General features: G+C 39.2%; 1 protein-coding gene across 7 annotated transcripts in view; it reads right to left on the bottom strand.

Moving 5' to 3' along the window:
* Nucleotides 1–1,868: 1,868 nt before the first annotated feature.
* Nucleotides 1,869–20,921, bottom strand: part of PLEKHH1 (pleckstrin homology, MyTH4 and FERM domain containing H1) — a 51,262-nt gene continuing 32,209 nt past the window's right edge. For 6 of the 7 annotated variants that reach the window (XM_027708304.1, XM_027708331.1, XM_027708312.1 and 3 more), the window contains 17 exons: nt 20,717–20,803; nt 19,848–20,009; nt 18,791–18,871; nt 17,676–17,855; nt 17,433–17,541; nt 16,435–16,547; nt 15,599–15,775; nt 14,987–15,084; nt 12,297–12,474; nt 11,726–11,881; nt 8,974–9,074; nt 7,059–7,200; nt 6,025–6,167; nt 4,794–4,923; nt 3,117–3,203; nt 2,463–2,609; nt 1,869–2,148 (listed from right to left, as the gene is read on the bottom strand). In XM_027708304.1, the coding sequence (XP_027564105.1) occupies nt 1,972–2,148; nt 2,463–2,609; nt 3,117–3,203; nt 4,794–4,923; nt 6,025–6,167; nt 7,059–7,200; nt 8,974–9,074; nt 11,726–11,881; nt 12,297–12,474; nt 14,987–15,084; nt 15,599–15,775; nt 16,435–16,547; nt 17,433–17,541; nt 17,676–17,855; nt 18,791–18,871; nt 19,848–20,009; nt 20,717–20,803 (2,268 nt within the window). In that variant the 3' untranslated portion in view covers nt 1,869–1,971. Of the gene's footprint in view, nt 2,149–2,462; nt 2,610–3,116; nt 3,204–4,793; nt 4,924–6,024; nt 6,168–7,058; nt 7,201–8,973; nt 9,075–11,725; nt 11,882–12,296; nt 12,475–14,986; nt 15,085–15,598; nt 15,776–16,434; nt 16,548–17,432; nt 17,542–17,675; nt 17,856–18,790; nt 18,872–19,847; nt 20,010–20,716; nt 20,804–20,921 lie in introns of those variants that run through there. The other variant, XR_003538318.1, reaches the window with a different exon arrangement.

The following is a 20,921-nucleotide window of genomic DNA, read 5'->3' as shown; positions in this document are numbered from 1 at the left end:
ACATCACATGACTTCAGCCTATTCTAAAGCAGCTTTGTCACTGGTGGGATACCAGAAGCAGACTGCCAAAAAGACCTTCAATTACAGGAGAACTTGTTAGGCACAGGTGATTGAGTGAGGAAGAGTAATACTTCATGTATTCAAACTGACATAACTATACTGATATCACTGTGTGTATGTGTGTGTGTGTGAGAGAGAGAGGAAATACAAACTACTATCAGGATATATAGTCAAAAGTATCAAAGGGAAAACAAAAAAGACTAAATACCTTCTTAAAATTATTTTCGGCTCAGAAAGCTACCCTTTTCTGTACCTTCAAGGGATGGTCTTTAAATTCATAACAAGTGGCTACATTACAGTATGTGCAAATCAGGTCACTGTTCATACAATCTTTTCCTGTCTTATGTCTGCTATAGTGTTTCCATAACCCACCATGGGGTGGTTTGGGGTTGGTTTTTGGTTGTTTGGGGATTTTTATTTATTTTTTTTTTGTTTTATATTACAAAGAACAATTTTTGTCTGTCCCATATTCCTAATTTGTGGCTTTGCCCCCACCTAAGCATGAAACAAAAATGTATCAGCTTGATGTATCAGCTCCCTTGTGTGCATTAGTTGGATGTTTCAAGGTTGGTGGCAGGTACACTGCCACTGGTATGGTTACACTGCAGGTACACTGCAGGTACACTGGTATGGTTAGTTTGTTCATTTGCTTTGTTCGTAGCTTTGGTTTGCTATTACTGAATTCATTCTAGTGGTTGGGTTCACACTGTTTTAATTTGGGAAAGTTGCCCAGGAATGCGTAATTATTATGAAGTTGCACATGGTACTTTTGAAAGTACAGTTATTTTTCCTTAGCTTTTTTAGAATGCCTATCAAAAGAGCTGAACTCAAGCTATATAGATTTAGATTTTTCATGAAGAATTGCTATTTTTCTTTTACTTGTTTAAACTTCAATAACCTTCTCAAAACAAAGTCCCTTTGAAACAGATAAAAAAATTAAATCTACCACAATTCTTTAGGAAAGTCAGAAGAACAGTACTTGAGTACACATTTGCTGACTACCTCCTCCTTGCTTATGGTAGCATGAAGGAAGCAGGAGTTTGAAAGGAGTAGCTTCTGTCAAGTCAGAATGGCAGAGCTTATTTGGGCACAAGATCTGTTCTAGTTGCTGAAAGACAGAAAAAGTACAACATTTGCTTGTCTTATCTTCCCTTGTCTGAGATAATGTGCAAACACATCTACAACAGTGATTAGCAGAAAGTCTTTGAAAGTGCTTGTCTGACAGTGGAGCATGGGACACATTCAGCCCTGCAGCATCAATGTTCCTCTATTGTGTAGAACAGTGTCAGCTTCTGAAATGCATCAGTCCTGCAGGAGCTGACATGCTCTGATGCTGTTCTAGTCTCAGTTGTTCTGAGTCCTCAACATCTAAAGACACTAGGATTCCACTTTCATTTAAAGTTGAAAACATTCTTAAGTACCACTGAACTCTAATTCTGTACTCCCTATTTCAGGTTTAAAATCACCCTTGACTTGCATTGGAATTATTCTTGTCAGTTTAGTTCCTCTTCTTTCTCAATAATGTCTTTTTTCATGTCTGGAGCAAGGACTTGGAAAGTTACTGTCTTCTGCAAGCTGCAAATGTGAGGGATCAAAGAAAATGTATGTGTTTTTAAGGCAAAGCAGAAAGGTACGAGATGGAATAATCAGTATAAGGAAAGAGAGCAGATGTAATGTTACTGGAGCACTGTGCAGGTAAATGACCTGAGGCATGGTATTTTGGATGGAGTGTGTCATGAAAAGGAAACTCCTGCACAGTCCCCCAAAATAACTTCCCCTCTCCCGCCCAAGAGAAAGGACACTGCCTCTACCTCTAAGGAACTTTGTCTATTATTATGGAAAAAGAATCAGAGTCCACATTAAAGTAGTGGTGTGTAACCAGAAGAATCATAGCTCATTTGGAATGAGCCCTCAGAGCAGGGTGGGTCCCTTAGTGCTTCGGGGCATGGAAGATAAAAAGCACCGATTTTCAGTCTCCCAGAGCTTTTTAGCAGGTGTTTTGCTTTGGGAGGGCTGTGTAGAAGACAGGAGTGAAGGTGACGAGCGGTAGTTAATGTAGCTGGCAATAAGAAGTGTTGCTTCAACAATCTGGGGAAAAAAGAAAATGATTAACTGTAAGTCAACTAGAGGTAAAAGTGCCCTTTGAATTTTAGAACCTATTTGACTGCCTAACTTTTATAAATAGCTTTCTCACATGGAATTGTTCAGTTTTGAAATTAAAAATCTGTCTCTAAGAGTTACGTAAAATAAGTCTCGTGGTCAAAGGTTCCAGCTTACAAGGGATTTGTTGAATGTGTATAGCTAGTGCAGCACCCACAAGTACCAGTCCCCAGGGCTTATACAAAACACCCAGCTCTGATGCTGCCAGCTGGAAAGAAACTCGCTTTTCATTTTGTAATTACCTTAGGAACTGCCATTGTGAAGAGGAGTTTTTCAGTGCTGTTTTTTCCAGAACTGTTTTCTTTCATTTGACTGACTACAATCATGAAGTCATCTCGACAGCCTCCAAAGGTCAGCACAGAGGAGTATGAATAAGAGACCTTCAAATGCTGCAGGTAGAGAATTTGAAAAAGTCATAGTTCTGTAAAAAAACCAAAATGCCCACCTTATAATAATATATTAATTTATATTGCTGCTTCCTGCAAGAACACCAGATCTCCAGCAGTAACAGGCACTACAGGCTCTATGGGTAACAGCTGGCAGAAAAAGCTCAAGTAACAATTGCATTTCTCATTTTCTCCTGGCTTGCTCGATACCTCACTGCTTCATAGTCCAAATTTTGTTATATCCCAGATGGTAGTAGTAAAACACACATTACTGAGATTTTGCAAAGATGTATGAGCATGTTTGCTAGCCTGCCTTACACTGCAGCTGTAATTTTCCTTTGTGTATGCAGTGTTCAAACATAGCACTGACTTCCATCATCTGACTTTTAGAAATTAGCTTCTGGATCCATTTGAAATTAAAGACAAACTTTTAGAGACTTTCAGTGGACTCGGGAATGTCTTTCCAGGGCGGGGTAAGGTATTTTTCTTAAACAGTGTTCCTCAACATACCATTGTGTTATAATCCAGTATGCTGATACCATCTTCATTCACAGCTATCCAGACTGGACAGTCTTCCAATGAGGAAGGCAAAATAGGCTAGACAGAATGAAAATTATTAATTCAGGTATTTCTTGATGACCACAGAATGATGTTTCTGACATAAATGCTGGATTCTAAGGATAAAGTGATGATGAGAAAGAATCCTATAGGCTTACTGGTGTGACCTGGTTTGATTTTTAAGAGGGCTTTTCTCAAAATCTGGAATAATATTTTCAGATTTACATACAATTTTCAGAGTAGTAGCACAAAAGATACAAGGATAACAAAGGCCTTGAGATTAATTAGATTCCATTGGTGTAGTTAAAATGGAGGGAAATGCTAGGACAGAGCAATAAAATGCAGCTCTGCTCTGCACATGTTTTTATACTGCTCCTGTCGGTCAGGCAGGCAGTGAAGCCTGTTGGTTTCTGTAAACACCAGTGCACCCAGTACCATCACATCAATGCAATTTCATTTCTTACAGAGTCTTACAGACAAATGTGCATCAATTATCTGTTAAAGATCTCAATTATTATGGCTAATGACATAATTCTTTCCTAGGAATCAGCAATTACATGGCTATTGCCATAGGCTTTGCTGCTTAACTGTTGAAAAGTTATAAAATATGCTGATCGTCAGAAATACCAACATTATTTAAACTGTGGGTGGAACTATTCTATATTCTGACTCTTCAGCATCCATAACTTTAAATACCAGTAACTACTTCTGCTTTTACTTCTGACAGTGGAAATAATTATCTTTTAAAAAACTTTTTGTATGTTTACTCAAGAGGTCCATTTCATCCTTAGACTTTATTCCATAACTACAGCAGCCTTGACTTCAAAGCAAGAGATATGTAACCATGAAGAAGACCTAGCTCAAGCTTTCAACAGGGGAAGTTTCTGCTGGGACGGGGAAGATAGTTAATGCCAGAATAAGATTTCTCAGACAGCTGTCATGTGCTAAGACATCAGGCAAGGGTGATGGGTACAGAGCTCTAGCCTGGGATTGACTGAGGGATGGTACAAGCTCCTGGGAGAAGTATTCTCTCCAGATATTCTTTGCTCTCCTACTGATGCCTGTGGGCTGGCAGCTTACCCAATACATGCTTCAGCTTTTGTTTCTGCAGCAGGACACTAGCAGTGCTTGCCTCTCTCATATGGCAAAGAAAGCATTCAGCTCTGTGTCAAGCAGAGAACAGGACTGGAATACCCATTGTCCTTACAGCTAGCATCAGCTGCCAGGTGTGACTTATGGGGGACTCTTCCCTTCCACCCCCATGGTGGTATGTAAATAGTATTTTTTAAACTATCACTGCAGCTGTGCTGACCAGGAAAATTCCTGCCTAAGCAAGCTTTGGCAAGGTTTGTAAGGACAGGTAGTACTCTATCACGATCAACTGACACAGCCACAGAACCTTCAGTATTTATTTACTGAACGCTAGCAACCCCTAGTGTTTAGAACATACTTGCCTGCCTTCTTTTTCAACCTATGTGGTACCAGGGCTGTTTGTTCAGAACAGGGTATTGTTCAGTTTTTTCCTTTCCTGAAGTATCAGCATTTTCAACCCATGTAACCAGAGATTGTAGGTATATTTCTGCTCAAGTAGTTCACTCTTGGCAACAGAAAAAGGTATGGTCCAGTTACCTTAGCAGCAAATATTTTGGTTCCAAAGAGAGGCCACTTCCGGGCCACCGTCAAATAAATTCGAACGCATTCTGGTGGAGAGCATCCCTGCAGCACCATCCACTTCATTGCCAGCCTGTCTGACAGTTGCCTTTCAGAATCCAAGATACAAGACAGTATTATTTACTAATGTTTTCCAAGGAAAGGTGTGTAAAATTATAACAGTTAATAGATGTACCTCTTTACTCCAAAAGGGCTGTTCTACACAGCTCTTACAGACAAGGCTCTTAGCACTATCAGTTCAAAGGATTGTACAATATGAGTTTATTTTAGCATTTTCTCTACTTTCATAATTATTTTATTACTAGTTGTACTGTAATGCCCAGGAATCCTACTCACATATGGGTTGCTCACTGGTGTATATATTAAATAACTTTAACTACAAACACTGGGTCAGGTGTTATAGTAAAACCCTGCGGAGCTTGTCTTCATATTCAGTTATACTCTTGCCTTCCTCATACCTTGCTGTAGTATGCTCTGTATGGGATGGCAATATATATTAACTATGCTCTATATGGAATGGCAATATATATTAACTCACTCTTGATTTGGCTCACTAGTGTGGTTTGGCAGCTACCTCGCTTACATGCAGATGGAATTTGCTCCCAAAAGGAGGTAACTGTGTTAGCTACACCACTGCATTCCTAAGTAGCTTAGGTTCTGGAATAAAACCATTCTCTCACTTTAAAACAGAAAAATCCAAGATCCGTGGCAGCATCTGAATTCTGTACTTGAGCTCTCTGCATTGTGTGTGAGAATTTCCAAGTCAGAACATCAAAAAGCCCTACCAAAATATGTCCTACCAGAATTACTGCATGGCCTGAAGCAACTCATATGTGCTGGCATTATAACTCATTGCAAACGTTAGGCATCTGGATTCAATTGACACTTGGGGAAAAGGTAAAACAAAAGCTCAGGAAGAGAATTCATCTTAGGCTTAGGTTAATTTGTTGGAACTGAGATGCCTAATTTGGAAGTGAAAGACCTAAACTTCTTGTCTAGGGGAAAATTAGTTGGTGATTTGGCTATTTTTATATTAGTTTTTCTTTTAAGGGAACCTTTTCCTGACACTTGTGTTTTGTTTAAGTTTCTACATCAAATAATCCTGACAGGGCTCCTTGAAACTACTTAAATATAAGACAGAATTTTGCAAGTAAAAGCAGCGCAAAGTTTTGAAGAACCAACAATTTACCTGAGCCGTTCAGGAGTAATGTTTTGCTTGTAGTGTTTGGGGTAGAATTTATCTAAGACCTGATGGAGAAGATGCTGCATTTTTAATTGTGATGTTCCCCCAGGACTTGAAGATCCTGATCGATCCAAATCCCCATATTCCACCTAAGACAACATTATTATTTATAGTGCAACAGAACTATGGTGTTTTTAATGCACTAGAACATTCCATGAATTCCCATACCAATAACTACTGTGTTTATTTAGTCATGCAAAAAGACATAGTTAGGCTGGGGAATTTTGTCTACAGATTTACCATAGTAAATATATACAAAAGAGAACTACTGGGAACATGACTGCCCAAGGAATTATTTACTGATCTAAGAAAGTGAAACAAGATCTCAGCCAGATACTTGTAAGGAGACACATCTGTATAACTGCCAGGCTTTGAGGGTTAATTTCAATTGGCCAATTAAAACAACAGCATATTTGGACCCCATGCCCAGGTTATTCATCTCAGTTTACAATGCTTCAACAAATACAACAATCAGTTTCAGCTCAGTAAGAAAATATTATCCTGCTTATCATGGCCACAACCCATATTGTGTGTTTTATGTGGTAAAATGCTAAATGCAAACCTAGAGGTCTAATGGAGGATCCTACAACATGCTCATCCTGAGCAAGAGGGTATTGGCAGTGCAACAGGGAAAGTTTTTACTCTTAATGGAATTCTAGTAGTGGTATTCTAGGAGTGGTACTATTTCCAGATCTCTGCTAAGGTACTAATTGGAGCAGTTTGGGTGATATTCCAGCCTCGCTGTTTTTTCCGATATTTTTCTTGAGAAGTAAAGGACAGGCACTCCTAGACTAAATTTCCCTACAGCAAAAGGTGTTCTAACATATGTATACTGGTATAATGTATTTGGCATGGTGCACCTCTGTATGTGTGGTAAGAAGAAGCACTTTTGATGTAAAAGGTAGCTGCTTAGTCAAAGATACACAGTGTACAGCTGAAGGAAGACAAAAGAGAGGATTTCTGCCCACAGCCATACTCACCTGAGCTATCAGAGCCACCATTTCCAGAGCTAATTCCTTATTAACAGGAAACCTTCCATTGGCTATTTCATTGCTGACTTGGAAGGCCAGTAGCAACCGCTCACGGTCTGTCTCACCTTTGGCCTGGCTCCGAAAATATAGTCTAAAAAGTAGAGATGATTGTAAAGGTACAAAGATATAGTGAACTGAAAGTACAGCTGGGAACTTTAATCAAGGGGAGGCAAAATTTAAGTGGGTTATTCTTTTTTTTTTATTGAGGGGGTACTGGACAGATTTGGAAGCTGAGATGCTTACATTATGAGCAAGATTTGGGCAAGGAGGCTTGAAACAGCCTTTCTAGCTTTGGAAGCTCTTTGAATTCTGTAAGCCAACCACTTCTAGACAGTGAACCCTTATTAAACACAGCTAAACCAGTGTCCATTGGTCCCCATCAAGCACTGACAGGCGATCTTTAAGTTATGGCCTTCTGTGCTTATCACAGAAAAGAGAACTAGCTCTGCTCTACATGTATAAGTTTCTACAAGACAGCCTTGTAGACTTGCCAGCTTGGATTTGACCACTTACACTGAAGACTTTTTTAATAAGTCTTCTGTTTGCTTCAGCAGGAAATAAGAGACTCAGCAGGCTTTATTTCAAAACTTATAGAAACATGCTTGTACATCAAAGTTTCCTACTATTTTTTATTCCATCCACACTTGCAATTTTTTTGATGTGGTATAGCAAGATTACTAATGGGGGTTAAGACACCAGTTTGGAGAATGCTTCCCAGAACCATTACTTATGCATGCCAACTTACAGTGCATACCACCTAATTCAAATATTAATTTAAAGCTGCATCTATGGCTATCTATTCCACAATACTGCATGAGATATTAATTCCAGTGGATCAGTTTGTTTATTTTTATGTCACTTTGAGATTAACAACACCATTAGGACCATATTGACCTGACACATTTCTTATCAGAGTCTTTGGTGTTAGAACAGCCCAACCTTGGAAATAACATATCAAAACATCCTTGCCGTCCAGTCTGGGCACATTTCAGTCCAACAAAATAATATTTGTTTCACGCCTGAAACAAATACTGCCTTCTAGGTCAAAAGCAGTAATTTCTGCTTCCACCTCTATTATACCAACGAACAAAGTTGACAGAAATTTGTTTCCACTTTTACAGTCAACAAAATCTTCATATGTTCAATACAGAACTTTGTCTCTTTTCAGTTTTGGAGTAGCCTTTGTTTTGCCTGCACAGAGAATTCACATGCAGAACGCCATTCCTTGTTCTCGTACAGTTCTTGATTCACTGTAATTCAGAATTCTTCTCTGTATTATAAGTGATGAACTTGTTCCAGTTTTTTATTTAGATCTTTGTCTTGTACTTCCCTTCTCTACTGTCTTTCATCATCTAACTTTTAACATTTCTTTCTTTATAAAGTTTGGGCACTGCTACTATGTCGCTTCTACAGCTCATGTGATTTAGAACATGTTCTTGTATCTTTTTCATCTTTGTGATTGTTCACTTAATTGCAAGTTTCAGCATATTTGTTTTCACTGGTGATTTTTCCTCTAGGTCTCTCTTCCTCTCACCTAACACACATTATTTAATTATGTTTTAGGATCTAGGCAAATGAAATTGTCCAAGTATGTCTTATAGTACTAGAGCCAGTTCTTAACTCTTTTTAAGTCTATTCTGCTATTGCAAAGTGTTTTGGGTTTTACCTCTAGGCCATAAGCTTTTGTATATGTAACACACAAGAGTCATCACATCTCATGTAGGTTTTAAATGCATCTTAGCTAAAATAGTTTTGGCACTAACAATACTATAAGTTACTGGTCAGAGATATATCTACAGAGATATATGCAGTCTAGAATATTTTATTAACAGCAGTAGTGAGGCCACCTAACAAACGACAGTACCTGTTCTTATAGGTCAACTTCACAATTCTTGTGCCACCTTCGTATTTCCCAGGGTGCAATTCTTTTAAGGCTTGTTCCCATTTAGAAATGACATCACAGATCTTTAAAAAATATGAAGGAGAGAGGAGACACAAACTGAGATGAGATGTATAGCTAAGGCTTGAGGGGAAAGTACGTGAATGAAGTGTTGTGGAACACAGAAGATTGAAGAAACAGACTGGATCAACATAAACACAACCAAAAGTGACAAAACACTTTTTTCTGTTACCCAATATGTAAAAATTAAAGCATTCCAACTGAAAACTCCAGTTCTTATGTGCAGGGGGGCATGTTTAAATGAATTCTGGTCTGGTAGTAACTCTTGTGGTTATGTCTACATTAGCAAATAGCAAAGCTCAGGAGGAGCAGATACACACAGAGAAATACCCATTCCTAAATCTCTATGCCCACACTATATGAGTTTTAAAGGGGTTTCCACTGGATCAGCTTTAGTCTGATTAAGTGACCTGAAAGCTCACTAGTATTTTGGGTCACACCTTCCAGTTCATATTTCACATAAAAGGAATCAATTTCATGCTCTCAGGTTACTCCTTAATGTGAGTCAAAGCGTGGTTAATAGGAATGATTGGTAGGTTTGCCTCAGAAGTGCCCTCCCAAGCCAGACTAAAGCACTAATGTATCCTCTGAACAGTAGCTGTCTACACGCATGGCTAAACCAAACCCTTGGATGCAAATGTCCAAACTTTGGTCCTGGATTCCAATTTTGTAACTCAGACATATTTTTAGTAATAACATGGTTAATTTGTTCAGTTCCATTCAGCTCCTATTGGTTATTCCAGTCCTTTTATAAGTGGTCTAATGAAGACCCCTACTTCTCTTTTGATGGCATCTCAATAAAAGGAATGTGAACATAAGAATCTACATGAAATACATAATCAGATCTCTAAACCTCTCTTAAGAAGCTATTGAGATTGCCTTGGCAAGTAAATAATAACTAGTAAAAGTGATGCCTTTGATTGTCTCAAGCTCCTTTGTTTACTCTGATACCTCATCTCTTTAAATGGTGGTCCAATTACAAGCAAAGCTCCAGATTATCTGATCTATATCAGGCCACGAAAGCAAACTATATAATTTGGCACTGTCTGTGGCAGTTTCCTTTTCAAATCATCTAATTCAAAGTTATTGGTATCTTCTCCCTCTGTTGCCTAATGTGAAATTTTACACTGTGTAACAGTGATTGTTTAAGTTCCATAGAGGTATCAGAGTCTATTCAAAGTTGCCACTACAACTATTCTTCCATCAATTCTGTATGACAAATTATTCTCCCAGATTTGTACCAAAATCTGATGTCTCATTCATGGTGGGTAGCCTACTCAATTAAGGCAGTCATTCAGCTGCAGCATGGGTAAAAATCTCCATATAAAAGACACAGATGTTAATACTTTATCTGCTTTGCTTTTTTCTTGATCGGAGGCACTCTACTCTTAAGCCATACTCAGTAGAGCTTTCTCTGCTAAGTACACTCATCAACAGTGAAAGCTTGAGTTATCTGGAGACAGCAAGGAGATACTTCATAATCCAATACATGGAATTTATGTAGACATGCCAAAAGACTCACAGCCTAACATAAATTTGTCTCAATTAAGAGTGTCACATTTGATGTCGGTTGTGATATCACGCTCATGCTGACTAGGTCAGTCATATTTCAATTTTGCCATCAGGACAAATTAAACTTTAATATGTGCTAAAATCTGAGTTAAAGTCTTTTTTAAAATTGACCAATTTATCATCTACTAAAATTAGAACTTGCTTTGTATTAAGGAGTATATCAGATTAGACTGAGCTAATTATAGGATCACCGGATCATTTAGATTGGAAAAGACCTTTAAGATCTGCAAGTCCAACCATTAATCTAGCACTGCCAAGTCCACCACTTAACCATGTCCCCAAGTGCCACATCTACATGTCTTTCAAATTCCTCCAAATACCACCACTTCCCTGGGCAGCCTGTTCCAATGCTTGACAACTCTTTCACGGAGAAGTTTTGCCTAATAGCCAATCTAAACCTCCCCTGGAGCAACTTGAGGCCATTTCCTCATCCTGTCACTTGTTACTTGGGAGAAGAGACCATCCCCCTCCTCCCTACAGCCTCCTTTCAGGTAGTTGTAGAGAGCAGTAAGGTCCCCCCTTAAACCTTTTCTCCAGGCTAAATGACCACAGCGCCCTCAGCCACTTGTCATATGACTTACTCTCCAGACCCTTCACCAGCTCCATTGCCCTTCTCTGGACACACTCCAGCACTTCAATGTCTTTCTTGTAATGAGGGGCCCAAAACCGAGCAGAGTACTTGAGGTGCAGCCTCCCCAGTGCCAAGTACACAGGAATAATCTCTTCCCTGGTCCTGCTGGCCACACTATTTATGACACAGGCCAGGATGCCATTGGCCTTCTTGGCCACCTGGGCACTCTGCTGGATCACGTTCAGCTGGCCATTGACCAAGACCCCCAGACCCTCTTCCTCTGGGCAGCTTTCCAAGCCACTCTTCCCCAAGCCTGTAGGGTTGCATGGGTTTGTTGTGACCCAAGTGCAGGAATTAGTATCTCATCTGTTAATATAAATCTTGATAGACGTATCCAACTTTATTTGATCTTGATTCATTAAGAAAAAATTATTAGCTATTTAGCAGTTTATTAACCATTCGGCAATTCTTCAAAGATGTATACCGAAGGTAGCGGAGGGGAAAAATAAATACCTTCATGTTGCCCTGCAAATAATGTTCCAGATTCCTGCCAGAAGGATCATCTGTGAAGAGAGAAAATCCCATGTGGGATGGCTTCCTCATTCCTGTCTCCTGGTTGAGTCGCTGGATGAATTCATCAACTGTTGAAGAACCATCAAAACCTATAACCTGCAATGAAAGAGGAATTAACTGAGGATACAAGAAAAATTCAAGAAACATGACACTGATGGGTATCACAACTAATGAAGGCTGGTTTTCTACAGATTAATGTCTCAGGATTAACTGCCAGCTCCAGTGACAGCACTTGCATATTGTCTCCCTTCACACTGCATTCTTTCCCATATTGAGACACTTTTGACATCTGTCCATTTACCCCAGCTATCTTTTCTTCCTAAGACCTGTAGAGCTGGGGCTGGATTCCTTTCATTTTCTCAGGGAAAACAGCTAAAATGACATGGAGGAGAAGTAGTGTCTATCTCCCAGTATCTGATATGTGTAATTACCATGGTTCCACCCATATGAAGGAGGCAGGTTATGGTGCAGTCCTCCAGTGCCCAGAAGAAAGGCAGCTGTGGTGGCTCACCTGGTAGGTTCCATTCATGAAGTGCACTGGGATGCTGAAGGGGAGTGAGTGGTGGTAGGGATTTCTTAGCAGGATGGACACAATCTCCATCCGGGAGGGCTTGGCTTCCCGCTCTCCAGCCTGCACCGTGCGGTCTACTGATCTCTGGCAGTAGATGGCATACTTGCCTATTTCACTCCTAGGTGAAGAGGTGGAGAAAAACATGAACATGCTCTAAGTGCCATGTCCTCTTCAATTTCCCATGCCATGACAAAGCATTCCTCCCTCAGGCTTTTTCTCAAGCAAAGATATATCTCTGTGCAGGTGTATTGTTCATCTCAACAGACTAACAGCTCAAGTGAAAAGCTACAACACAAACCTGAGCTCCAAGGACCTGTAAAATTAAGGTAGACAACGGACTCTCCAGGAAGCTCAAGAGCATTCCCTACTTCTAGGTGGACTGGACATAGTATAGGAATATTCTCTTCTGTACCCTGTTGCCATCATAGTATCCACTAAGCCAAGACTTGTTCACCCTCCAACTTGCTGTCATGCCAGTGGAATTTAGTTACTATCACATCAAGTCCTGGTAAATATTAATAATAGATTGTAATGCATTAGTCTCACAGGATTACACAAGTTGTATTTATCAATTTACATTTTTATACAAATTATAAGTTCCATGTATTAACCCTATCTGCCAGTCAAGAGACTTGACAGAGATCCAAAGCAAGCTTAGATTTGTTGATAGTTCAATAAAGGATAGCTATAGTTTACCGCCTACTAAAGAGAGTGCTCCATTGAACAGCACCAAAAAAATGTGCCTCTAAAGCCAAGAAGGAATGATCAATTATACCTTTTAAAAAATGTTAAGAATGTATATATTGAATAACTTTTGAAATGGAAGGACTTATATAGATTTATAATCGTGCTATCACTTTGCAGGGGAAACTAATCCCATTCAAGATGCCCTTAGCAGCTCAGTACATGATTAAACCTCTGGTTAAATCCCTGCAAGCAACATGGAAGTCAGGCGTTCTGGCTTTTCACTGCAGCAATATATTGCTTACCTCCCCAGTAATACGTTTGGACAATTTTCAAATAGAGAATCTTGCTTCAACAAGAACCTGTTGTATCTGGCTTCCAAATGCTCCTGAGCCCTGTTGTCTTCTCACCTAGAACTCTGCCCCACTTTGCTTCCTCTTTAAGAGACTGGATATACTCTAAGGTCACCTTTCATGAAAAACAATACCTAGAATTAAGATCTAGTATAAATCTAGACCATAAACATTATGCAGTGTAAACATTCGAGTATCTTGCTTTGCTGTGTGAAACAGGGAAAGTATATCTATTTAACTAGTCAAGAAACAGCCAAAGAGACATATGTATTCCTAGAGCTAGGCAGAAGGAACCAAGCTGAGTCATACTTAGCAACTGCTCTAAATCTAATGTAAACTACAGATGAATATAGACACGTTTTCATGTAATTTCTGTTTTTTTCTAGCCCTAATAATTGTTTCATAGCTGTATTGTGTAAATAAATTTCCTCTTTGCTTCTGCTTAGAGTATATTTGCTGATAAAGGTACTTTTGGGCTAAGAACCTGGTAGACCATCAGCATAGTAATGTTTGAAACTGATTAAACAGATCAGTTTCACAGAGTCCAGCACATCCTTATGAAATTCAACAGTCCCCCACAGCAGCTTCACTACTGGATTGAATGGGCCAGTCTGGGAGCTGGTAATGCACACAGGTTTGAAGAGATGGTTTCTAATCCTACACAAAAGATCCCTAACATGTTGTCTTAGCAAACAGAGAGAGAACCTGAACATTGAGGAGTGCCTGATATCCATATTTTCACTTTTGAGAAGAAATTGCAAATGTGAGGCAGCATATAAGAAAATAAAAAAGACTTGATAGGAGGACACAGATTTCTTTGCAGTGCCAGGAAACTTGTGGCTTGAGTTCCAAGGCAGACTTAGAATTATTATTAGAATATGAATATTTGTTTCAAAGGAAACAACTCTTTTACCTATGGCTTAACAACAGTATATTGTTGCAACAGACAACTAGACATCTCTAGCTGTGACCTTCCCCATAAGGACACAGTGAGATATGTTGAAGATGAGATCAGTATGGAAACAAACCAAGAGCACAGTATGAACAATGGAGAAAAAGTTACTGCCCTTACTGTAGATCTAGTACTGTTTTCTTTCAGGGGAAAATGTTACATGCCAAAGAGGCAACAGAAAACATTACTAGCATTTATTTCAGTTTTGTTAGTTTTTCCTAAATTTTTACAGTTTCCTGAGATGTCTTCTGCCTCACTTTTGTTCTGTCAGTATGCCTGCTAACCTGACAGCAGTGTATTATCACCTAAAATTTGAATAATTCATTCTAAATAATTACTTTGGTCTGTCTTTTATCAACAAAAGAAAGTTGCTGCATTAGGAAAACATCTCCCTATGTAGCTCCAATTATATCTGCAAAAAGTTCTTTTGCTAATATAGGTCACTCTGTTTTGTGAACTAGCTTAATCTAGGCAACGAATTAATGTGAATGACTGAAGGGACACAGCTTTATACCACTGGAAACCTGTCCTCTCTCTCAACATGTTTTTGCAGGTGTGTGTTACAAATGCTTCCCTCTTTGTTTGTTGTGGACGCAAAAGGCAGTCGGCTTAGCAGAAGAAAATGCTGTTGCAGTCCTTACCTGGGGTCTGCATGTCGCTGCAAATGCTGTTTGATGTACCAGAGGAAGTGATGTTGAGGCAGGAATAGAGGAGCACATAAAGCAAGGAGTTGCCAGCACTGTGAACATAAAACTGGATATCATCCTTATTTTGCTTCAAATTAGACCCATTATTCTTTAACCTGATTTTAATTTCTCATTTGAGCTGAGAATATTATAATTGAGTATGTCCATTCATACTGTAACTTATTTATTTAGTTTATCCAGTAATTATAGTGCAAAATTCAGATTTCATTCTTAATAGTAATATTCATGATTTGTGTGCTGTTGATTATCTAAAATGGAAGACAAAATTAATACCATGTGACAGTTATAGCTAGCCAACACAAGCTATGAATTTCGATTCTGAATATGGTCTGAACAAACCATTTGCAACGGGTAAATGGTTACATTTAAACTAAAACTTATTTTGCACATGGTTACATTCTTAGTGTTTTTCTGTGCACACCAGTGCCGAGATTTTCCTTCCTCTAGCACACCTTTAGCACTAGCACAGTTTTGTGAGAACCAGTCCCACTGCTAATTATTAAAAACAAGTATTTGCAGAGTGGAAGTAACAGAAGAGGAACTGACCTGAATGACTGAGTGGTTCTGGGGTTGTCGGCAGCTGGTCTGTTTAACAAGCTGACAGTAAATTTCATTCTGCAGCTCAGTATGGGTCAAGCAGACCTGCAGTGCTGTCTGGGCAAGCGACACGTGGTAATCAATAGAGGATGCCTCCACGGGAACGTTGATGAACAGCTGACAGGACTGTAAAAGAATGGAAGTTAGTCAATGCCATGAATACAGCAACTCTTCTCTGGTACTTTCCAGGCCAGCTTCTTCAGATGCATTACAGACAATTAATAAATAACCTTGAGAGGAGGAAGAAGAATCAATACTTAATTCCTATTCCTACCTCTTCAATTATGGCAACTAGAAAATTCACTCAACCTCCCCTAGTCTGAAGAATTTACAAGTCAGCAAGAGAATCAAGGGGAAAATGTGCTTTCTGCCTTCCATGCTTTACCTTGCTCACACTGTCCAGTCCTACTGCTGATCTTACACTTGTAGAGTGCAAAAATGCAATCTCCAGTGGCTTCACCACTGGTCTTACTGAGTTTGCCAGTAAACTGTTTCTATTTCCTTCAATTCAACTACTGGAGAGGAAAGAGGAAGATAAAGCTAACTTTGAAGGATAAAGTTTGTGGGGGACAGTACTCCTAAATCCAGATTACGCACAAAAAAAATTAAACCTCCAAAGAATGAATGACACCTAATATTCAACTGTCCTATTGTAATTAAATAACCCAGCAGGCTTATTTAAAGCAACCAATAGCGACAGTAAATGTGAAAACATGACCAAATACTGTTGTTGCCCCAACAACAGAGCAAAATAACTGAAAATCATGCAATGTCCCTTTAAATACCTTAAAAAGTTTCAGAGCTTCAGTCTGCAGAGCCTCTGATGGCAGAGTGGTGAGGGATGTGTGCAACCCGTCTTTACTGTAGCACAACATAGGATGTTTCCACAGAGGAGAATCTGAGGTAGGAGATGGGCAAAAACATGCAGTGTCAGAAGAAAGACAACAGTGCCCATGTTGACGAGGAGCCTTGCTGAAATGGCAGAGCACCCAAGGAAGCAGCACTGCACTAGGCCATGTTATCTTTGGTGACACTTCACTGCTTTCAGCAAAGCCTGTCATAGATAAGGAGTCACCGGCAGCATTAGCCATCAGCAGAAAGTATTGCCATCCTCAACTGTGCTACATCAGAGCTTCTCATCAGCTCTTCTGGTAAGAAGCTGTTCAGCTGTGTGTTCAAACCAGAGACACAAAGCCTGCCAGGGCAGCTGCCTGCTGGTGTTGTTCTTTTTTAGTGCAAGTCACTGTTCAACAGTAAGCAAGGTTCACATATAGGTCCAGGAATACGTGAGTGTGCAGGAAAAGAGGATTAAGTAGGAATGCATAGGTTAATCCATATTTGAGAACATGGTGCATAAACATACATGCATGAGCACGTATCAAAGATGAGGAGGAACAGACAAACATGGATGTATGCGTAAGGGTTTATACATGCAGACAAACAGATGTGAAGGTAATTGTGTGTGAGTGTATTTAGAGGAAAGACCATGTGTTTGTATGGTCAAGATTCCCTGGAAAGGAAAATCAAGACCAACAAAACCAGGAAAAAAACCCCTCCAGTTCTTTATGTTCATTTGAATTAACATTACACACATTTCAGAGGCTTTGATAAATGATGTGACAAATGAGATGGACTTGTCTGGGAACTAGGGGAGAAGGACACTATATAATATGATGTACTACTGAAATCCCCTTCCCTTACCTTTGGCTGGATTAAAACTGAAAGTTGAAATTACTCGTCTTAATACTTTGCTACCATGGAAGAGTTTGTGGTTTCTACTTACTAGGGTCTCCCTCTGCATCCAATAGTTTTCCAATGAGTTGCTCGTACGATGTGCCCACTGTGGCATTTCTGCTACCAGCTGCAACGGTCAGATGGTACAGCCAGGTATTCTAGGCATAAGGATGAGAACAGTGTGGATCAATTCAGACCTCTTTTCTACAAACAGGTTCAGCCTGTATGACCCCTTTGTTCACTATTACCAAACAGACTCTTCTCTCCAAAAAAAAAAGACTGTCTTTTATACCTTCTCCTGTTTGGTGCGGATGAGTAAGTATGTGGGACTCTGGTCCTGTGGGTGAATCACCAGTGTACAGTGGGATGAGAGAAATCCTCCACCAGTGGCTTCATAATCCTCATCAGAGTCACAGGAACGGTCTACTTCTTCCACTTTGGACTCACGCATAGGCAGATGCCCTAGGGGACACTATAAGGAGCAGAAGCGAGTTAGGTAAGTATAGCTAATCTTCCAGTATAGACAGGGAATACTGGGAAAGAAAAGCCAGATCAAAATGTTGGCAGTTCTGTAAAATGTAAGGAATAAATAATAAATTCAGTGTTTAGCTAATGTAATCTTGCATTTCTATAGAATCTCTTCTCTTTCATAAAGTGTGACACTTAGAAAGTATGCCACTACTTTTATTATTTTTCTTGGGAGAGCATCTACAGGTCAGAATGAGAATATGCAAATAAAATGATGGCTTCTCCCATAAGGTACTGTTTTCTTCCCATTCCACTTGATGTCAGTTACTTGGTATCTTGAACCACTGTTTTCTGATCCTGGTCAGACTTTCTGCTTGCTAATGGAAAATAAGTACTTCTAAAATTACATAAGTAAGTAGATTCAGACAAAGAGAAGATATCTGCTGTGCTAACTTTGGAGGTCAATCCCAAGTGTGAACAGTATTTCTTGATATTCTAAAACTTGGGTTTTGAGATCACCAGGACAAAGCAATGTACTATTGGCCCAAGCTTCCAGAAAGGGAAGCACATTATACTAATTAAATGACCCCCCTTTTCCCATATTGTTGCTATTAATTTTCATGACAGTATGCAGATATGTCAGCTGCTGTATTAAAGTCTGCTCTAAAGGCTTGACAAGACCAAATAAAGAAAGTGAGAAACACACAGTGATGTGAGAAAGTTCAATCACTTACCTTTTAAGTCTGCTGTCATTCTAGTTTAAAAAAAATAAAATCAGAGAAAATATTGATTCTCTTTGTGGAACAGATGCTGTTAGAAGAGGAAAAGTACAACCAAGGAAGAGCACGAAGCATGAGACACAGAAGCAGTAAAAGGAAAGAAAGATTCATGAGAAATGGGAAAAGAGAGTTCAGAAATAAAAAGGGAAAAAGGAATTACTTTATCTTCATGATTTCGATAGTAGTAGAAAGTTTTTCCAATCAGTGCACACCAGACCAGCTTAGAGTGACCATGCTTGACCTGTAAGGAGGACAAAGAAATACACGCTTTTTTAAACATCAGCAGTTGTGCTGGAACAATTTTCTAGAATTTCAACTTCCAATTCAACTCTCCCTTAAAACCTTGCATATGTTATTTGTCTTATGCTAATATAAAGCTTCTTTCCAAACATACAGGGCACCACTTCCAAAAGCAGGAAAGTACATCTAAGTAGATGGGACATAGGTGCTTATGGAAATGGATCTAAGATTTTGTGAAGTATTTTACTCATTCGTAATAACTTATCATTTCTGAAATACAATATGAAGAATTTCTGTATTCTGAGATACAATATGAAGAATTAACTATTTAAAATTATAAAACCAAATCAGTTCATCTCATCAGGAAAAGACCAGTCAACCTGTAGAGTGGGGAGCAACCTGTGTTGCAGACAAACAACCTTCAGATGCAGGTTGTCTTTAGCCATCTTAGAAGTTGATCAGAAATATATTAAAATATTCATAGTAACTTGCAATGCAAAACTAATCTATGGAAACGGTATAAAGCATAAGAATTCTCACCCTTTGTACTTTGCACTAATGTACATGCAGTCTGTTATGACTGGAATAAATGCTAACCTAGAACCATACAAGCCATTTCCTTGGAACTCTCCAAGTTACAGACCAATGAAACGTGACATTTAACAGTTTCCTGATTTTTTTGCTGTGATATGCTGTGAATTCTGTTGAAGAAAAGCATACATAAGCTAGATATTTGTTATTACTTACTATTTGACAAAGTTGGTATCTTTCAGTAGCCTTGTTTGTCCCATTCCTTATCATTTATATAAATGTTTTGCTTTGAAATGCAGAAATCTACTGCCACTTTTCTTTCTTCCCCTACTCTTATAAGGAGTATTGAAATACTAATTTCTTGCTCACATTTACTGTACAAACCAAGAAGCTGGTACACTGTCAATGCCGATCTAAACTGAATAAAGTACGAAATATTATTTTACCTTGGTTAGCCAACCTTTCACAGTAGGTTTATCATCACTATGAGGAACACCAACAGGACTGGTCACTTGTACTCTCAGGATACTCTGTAGGACGTGAATCCATTCCTCCAGGATGTTGGGCGAGTCTGCTGTCAGGAAGTAGGTCCGCTTTTCTGTCACAAGCTGGAAGGAAAAGGAGCGAGAAAATATAAATCTGCACAGCTACAAATCTTTTCTTCAGCTGCTGAGTTTCTTTATCCCATACAGATTTTTTTTTTGGTTATTCAGGAGGGATTTTTTGAGAGTAAGAAAAAAGGTGCTCATCCTCAAAGCCCAAGTGAAAGAAATGAAACAAATCAATCAAATTCTCATGAACTCTCTTGCTGTTTCTCTTGGATATTGAGGCTTTATGTCCTCTCTCATCTTTTCTTGTTTCTCAGTGCTGCTGCTAATTTTTCACTTTAAAGGTGTCTACATAAATGTGGGGTTTTTGCTGCCTTCACTTTGTATTGCATTCTGCATTCACTACCTTGTGACTCTGAAAGGAAAGATGCAACGAATTTAATAGCATTAAGTCTTAGCAACTTCAATTCCATAAGAGCAGAAGGTAGCTCACAGGTCAGGTCATGTGCCTTTCAGAGTATGAGAGAAACTGCTGCCTTTATTATAAAGTCCCCTAACATAATGATGTAAAACTGAATCCACTGATGGGCTAACTTCTAGTACTTCAAAAGTAGAAATTCAACACTTTAGATGTTTCTTCAGATCCTCCAGGCATGTAAAATCACGCTAGAGATCTTATAAGAGTTTTTCAAAAAGAGGAGATCCTAGGTACTATCTCACACGGCCACTGAGTGATGGTTATCTGCAGGATAAAAAGCAATGCCTACCTGGAATGTTTGGGACCCTTCACCTCTGACAATTTGGCATGAGGAATTCAGCTCCATCTGCCCTTGTGGTTTGCGGATAACATCGCTCTGAGGAAAGAAAAGCAGTTTTTTCAGCAGGAAACCCCAAATGGATCTTAGAGTACTTATATACAGCATAATATGCATGTGCAGGTCGGAGTCTGCATTCATGAGATGGAAAGGACAG

Source organism: Neopelma chrysocephalum, unplaced genomic scaffold (assembly GCF_003984885.1).
Source record: "Neopelma chrysocephalum unplaced genomic scaffold, ASM398488v2 Primary Assembly neopelma1_24, whole genome shotgun sequence".
Lineage (NCBI taxonomy): Eukaryota > Metazoa > Chordata > Aves > Passeriformes > Pipridae > Neopelma > Neopelma chrysocephalum.
The sequence above is the reverse complement of the archived record's forward strand: the minus strand, read 5'-3'. Positions and strand labels throughout refer to the sequence as shown.